The sequence below is a fragment of the Electrophorus electricus genome, chromosome 6 (genome assembly GCF_013358815.1).
Source record: "Electrophorus electricus isolate fEleEle1 chromosome 6, fEleEle1.pri, whole genome shotgun sequence".
Taxonomy (NCBI): Eukaryota; Metazoa; Chordata; class Actinopteri; order Gymnotiformes; family Gymnotidae; genus Electrophorus; species Electrophorus electricus.
Window position 1 is genome coordinate 23,599,791 of NC_049540.1, and position 6,000 is coordinate 23,605,790.

The window sequence follows — 6,000 nt, forward strand, 5'->3', positions numbered from 1 at the left end:
TCATTGCTGCCATGGCAACAACCAGTAATGTGAACAGTTATGTCATTAATGCAATTTCCATAAGCATTAAAATGCTTTGCCACTGGAAACCACAAATCCCTAATTGTGATGGTCTAATGGTGTTCAACAAAATGATCAGGAAGCCTTCTCTTGGTTTCTCTAATGTAATGCTGATTATATCTCTTGCAAAAAAATACAATAGACAACTGTTGCAGTAATACATGAGAAGGAATGGGCGATAACAACTGATCCTTATTATTTAATTGGCTGTGTTAATAAATTTACATGTAGTACATCTAGAGTGGTTACAGGCTACAGTACCACTGTTATTATTTGACATTTAACTCACTTTTGACATGCATGTTTTTGTCTCATCTGTATCAGATTAGTGGAAGATCTTTAAAAAGGCATGTGGTCTCTGTACCACATGCAGATCCTTATAAAGGCATGTGGTCTCATCTTTGTCACGATTCCCCTCTCCTGCCATCATGGTTCCTGTGGCGACAATTTTGGTCCATACTGACCAAATTATTTTGCCCAGAGAACTGCCACTTTTCGCACCATTCTCTGTAAACACTAGAGTTGGTTGTATGTGAAAATCCCAGTAGATTAGCAGTTTCTGAAATACTCAGACAAGCCCATCTAGAACCAACAACCATGCTACACTGACAATCACCTAAATCACCTTTCTTCCCCATTGGGATGCTCAGTTTGAATTTATGCAAGTCATCTTGACCATGTCTACATGCCTAAATGCAATGGCATTACATGGCAGATATTTGCATTCATGAACAGTAGCTGCTGGTATATATAAGATTCCAGGTGATTAACTGCAGTGTACTGTAGTAAGAGATGTAGAGATATTCAAAATTGTAGTAAAATACACAGTTTCCAGAGAAACAGGATGTTTGGGACAGAGGTCCTTCATCAGCTGTGCAAGCAGAGTGTTTCTGAATTATTAATAGGAGGAGCCAGTTTATATAATGAAAAAAAACATCTTCTTTTCATATATAATCTGGTGCCTCTTATATATAAATATATGTAACTTTCCCAACTCACCCTCCACCAGGTCTTTATCCTTCAAGCTTGGGTTCTCAAAACAAAACATTTTTGCCCTTGATTGTGAAAGAATCGTGTTCTTGCACTCCAGTTGAGCTTTCCAAGCAATGTGTAGAGTTGAACTCTTCCATGCCACAATAGACAAGCTTGAGCTCTGCTTAGTAGCTTATGGGATAGGTATGTGTGGCGATGCTATCACAGGAACTGACAGCACAGTAGGAGAGAAACTTGATTCAGCAATAACACAATTATACGGGGAAGGGCTAAAACCACAACTGTTCTGCTGTATCTGCACGCAGCTTGCAAAAAAAGCTAAACAGAATTTCCCACAAAGGTCATAGAAATCCTGCTACAGTGCAGCTAAGACTTCCCTCATACCCACTATATCACAAATTTGCATCATTCTCTGCCCAATTTAGCTACCAATGGTGTGAAATAACAGAAAACAGGGGAACCAATTGTAAAAGGTGAAAAGATCATTGGGAGAGAATAATCTGTCCTCTGCCTATCCCTCCTTAGCAGCTACAGCTCCAAAAAAAAGGAGTGAAAGCCCTGGTGCAACAAACAGCAAGCAAAGCTCCACCCAGAAGAAGAAAGAAGGAGCAAAGGAAAACAAGGCAGAGCGTGGGACACTGGGCTGCTGGAATATTATGCATGCATGGGTCAAAAGCCACTGTTCCTCCACTGTGATTTACATAGGCCCCAAAATGAAGAGTAATTCACTGAGTGGCTAATCTTCTTAGCCGAAACCAATTGTTCATACACAGTAATGACACCAGCACTTATCAGGCTGGTGTGAGTTACTGATACCACACTGTGTGCTTAATCTGATGAGCAAATTAAAAGTGCCACATAATTTCTCACAAATCTTTCATTTATTTCACAGAAGACATGCTATCTCCAGGTCAATGAACATTAAGCACACATTGTGGTGGTGGATTAAAGGTGCAGTGCTGGAAGTGGGAAAACAGCAGCAGGGAAGAAATGCCACCATAAATTTTTCTCATTATGCTAACATACAAATCATTAATGATGCTGATGATGCAAAGAATGATGACACATCAGATGGTCATGGTATATTATAAAACATAATGCAAGTTCATATACAGAACAGGCATTCATTTAGTATTAGCACTAATATAAAGAGCCTTGAAAAACTTGCATGCAAAAAGGTCTTGTTTAGATGAATTATGTTGCCTATTGTACTGGCACCAACTCACAAGTCCATTCCAAGTATGGACATAGTAGACACACAACAACCAGGCATATTAAAATACAAGACACACAAGAAAAAAAGGGGAGACCAAGCTCCTCATAAGATGGCTAAGGGAGTGAAGACCAGAGTCCCATGAGCTGGGACAGGCAGAGGCATGGGCCCAGGAAAAGAGGTGGCTGGCTGATGTGATGTGCTGGTTGCAGCTCTGGCTCTGTGCTGACCTTACCTTAGCATGAGCCTGATAGGAAGCGACAAAAGCCTCAACATTGGAGAGGTTGGTGGAGGGGGCTGTGCTGTGGCAGCAGCGAGGAGAAGGCCCTCGCTGGCCCAGACTGACCCCTGGGCAAAGCACAGCACCCACTGTGGTACTCTCATGGCCCCCTCCTTATTTTCACACCAAACTGTAGGCCACATATAGATAAGCTATACCAGGATTACTTTACAAACAGACTGTGACAGACCTACGCTGCTTTATTGGCAGAGAAATTAGGCTAATTACAGAGTAAAGTTGAAAAAATAAATAGATTGGACAGTAGAAATGTGTGTCAGTGTGAGCTCACATGAGGCTGTATCATTCATAGTATATAAATGTATACTATTCATATATTCATACTATACTATATTCATACACACAATGAACACCCTGGAAGAGAGAAAGAGAAAAAAAAAAGAGCATGTCCTTTTGTACTGGGGGGATGGGTGCGTATACACACACACACACACACACACACACACACACACTGTAGTGTCACTGGGAATGAATGCACTTAGTCTGTATTTGTGTCAGTAGAGAGCCTGAGGATAGATCTCCCAGAGAGAGACAAATACTGGCTGGGCAAGGAGTACCCTGTATCAGTGCAGGGTGGCTGCCATGTTCGTTCCATTCCTCTCAGGTGTAGCTATGCCTCTCGTTCTGAGCTTTAGTTATGTAGCGCTCACACCAGTGTCTATTAGTGGTACACAGGAACCCTAATAGCAGCTCATATGAAACCAACCCCCCTCTTCCCCCTCCCCCAGTGCCATTTCCTCCTATGGCTAATTAAGCAGCATGAATGCAAGCATTTGGTAAGCAGTCCCAGGCCGGACTCACAGGCATTGGTCACGGCAAAGCTGTTGGCAGTCTCAATGTTGTCCACGTGGGGCACCAGGTTGAAGGGAGCCTCCGTCGCATTTGGGCTTGTGTTGTGCAGAAATATGGCCAAACGGAAGGCAGTGTACTCCTGGTCTGTGTTTCTGATGAACAGCCCACCTGCAGAGAGAGGGGGGGGGGGTGGGTGGGATTACACTCTTTGTCAATGTGCCAAATAAGAGGACTGTAATTTGATCATGTCTTTCATGGAGATAACTAAAAAAATAATTAGAAAATTAAAAAATGAAAAATTGAAAACATAAGCAAAACACTAAAAATGGTAAAAAATATATAAAAATCACAACCAGCCCAACTGATAAAAGTACATAATGTAGTGAGCAGTTCTTTCAAGGGACTAACACAGCCACGCATTTGTGACGTTAAGCTGAAATATAAAAGCACGTCGTAAATCCTAGAACCTAGCATTTTTCATCCCAACGGAGATAGGATCAAATGTGACTTTTTTTTTGGGGGGGGGGGGGGGGGTGTCGAAAACTGACATACAGACACAGTGTGATGCAGCACTGGAATAAATTAAGGCACTTTCAAACGACGAAGAAGAGCGGACCACGTGAATTCATATCTAAGTCGTTTTATGAATTTAAAGCTAGGCAAATTTGCTACACCAGGAAACTGAGTTAACAAAACAAAAACTTTCATTGTATTCATATTCTTGTTCTGATCACTCCATACACGCAGAGCATCCTGTTAGTGCCGTAAGAACCACTGCAGTAGTGGCGCTCTAACGGCGACCAATGCCGAGCGTTAACACAGAGGACTTCATGACAGGAAATGAATGAAAGATACAGATTACAAAACACTTTTATATTTATAAAAACAAACAAACAAACAAACAAACGAAAAACGAGCACTATAACCTGCTTGGGCTTTTATAGCATGTGTGACTCAAACGCGAAGATCGCACGCTTATTCAAGTCTTATTCACATCCTACACGTTATCATTTGAAAAAGAAACTGGATAGAACAAAATAAATAAAGAAATAAAACGCAGTTTATGGCACTTGCCGCACAGCCTTGGGTTTTGGTTTAAATATGCATTCCTGTACTTACCAATTTGAACGCTGCTTGGAAAAGCACCCATAATGAGTCCCCAAGTGCAAGTAAATATCAGTAAAATCTGATTACAAAAAATCCTCATTTTGTTTAGTTAAAAACTATTGAGAGACATCGAGGATGACGTCAGATGGATAAAAGGAAAAACAGAAACGGTATTAGCAATCCATTGTCGCTGATTTTCCCCCGCAGTGCCGCGAACCCTGGTGCAACTCCGTCCGGCACTAGACGTTCCACATGCAAGATGGGGGAGCGCGACACAGTGGTGGGCAGTGTCTACCGACTGCATGTACAAACATCACACATGCGCCTTCGACCGATCTTGCTGAGCTCTCTTCGGACATTCTTGTAGTGGACTCTACTGTTTTAATGTAATGTAACTTAATGTGCAAGGAAGCAAAATCCGGGCACCTGTACTAACGGTCCAATGTGGTGACAATCCTCGCGGTTGGACCGTCCCTATAAAACAATAACTAAGACGGCTAAGTGGTGTAGCCTTTGCATGTGAAGGCGGTAGGGCGCCTGAAGTTGTAGTGTGGCTGTAAGTGTAATGTGTCTGGAGCTTTGGATTACAAATGGCATGCTTACGCAGTGTATATCCTTCTCCAGTGGAAATCCAGCAGAAAGTACATAAATAAACGATGAAAAATCAAAAATGCGGAGAAAGACCAAAAACGCCAAAGAATTAAAACAGGGTAAGGACGGCATAATATAACTGGTTATGTGTTTGGAATGTCATTGAGTCATACTTCATTTATCATACTGGCAATTTTTAAAATTTCCTGCATGTTCGTAGATCTTTAGAAAAGAAGATTTTCATTCCAAGACAATTTCCTATAGCGCTTATCGAACTAGGATTTTCATCGCTTTATTTAGTCTTTCTCGGGGTTTCATCGAAGCATTAGAGTGGCCTTCAATGACCAGGGTAAAGTATCTCTGAGGGAGAAGAGGATGGATGATAAAGGGAGATTTTAGCCTGTACATACTGAGTATGAATCGATTTTTCTTTATGCAACAAATACCGAGGAGGTTCCTGGGCGTTACTTCAACGTGCATTATATCTATTATAGCTACATGACTGTAATTATCGTAAATTACCTAAAGTGTCCTAAATGAAAAATTAGATCTAAATGTTACTAATGTTACTCCCTATAACAGTGCCCCAACACAATGCTATTTCTTTGACTACAACTAGCCTACTGGTTGCTGTGTACATTTCTTTTTCTTTCTTTCTTTCTTTCTTTCTTTCTTTCTTTCTTTCTTTCTTTCTTTCTTTCTTTCTTTCTTTCTTTCTTTCTTTCTTTCTTTCTTTCTTTCTTTCTTTCTTTCTTTCTTTCTTTCTTTCTTTCTTTCTTTCTTTCTTTCTTTCACATTACATATTTATTATAAATGACTCCAGGACAGATGTGGCAGACTTAAATATAGTCAGAGCAAGTCTTATAAAAGAGGCTGCGTGCATAATAACTGCCGCTGTCCATGGTCCTGAAAGAGCAGAACTATTAGCACTTTCGAATTCACGTAA

At 40.9% G+C, this 6,000-nt stretch overlaps 1 protein-coding gene across 5 annotated transcripts in view; it reads right to left on the minus strand.

The window, feature by feature from the left end:
* Positions 1-4,962, minus strand: part of gria4b (glutamate receptor, ionotropic, AMPA 4b) — a 63,319-nt gene extending 58,357 nt beyond the window's left edge. For all 5 annotated transcript variants that reach the window (XM_027004781.2, XM_035527163.1, XM_035527161.1 and 2 more), the window contains exons 1-2: positions 4,476-4,962; positions 3,366-3,524 (exon numbers count right to left, since the gene is read on the minus strand). In XM_027004781.2, coding sequence (XP_026860582.2) covers positions 3,366-3,524; positions 4,476-4,563 — 247 coding nt within the window. In that variant the 5' untranslated portion in view covers positions 4,564-4,962. The remainder of the gene's footprint in view (positions 1-3,365; positions 3,525-4,475) is intronic.
* Between the last annotated feature and the right edge of the window lie 1,038 nt (positions 4,963-6,000).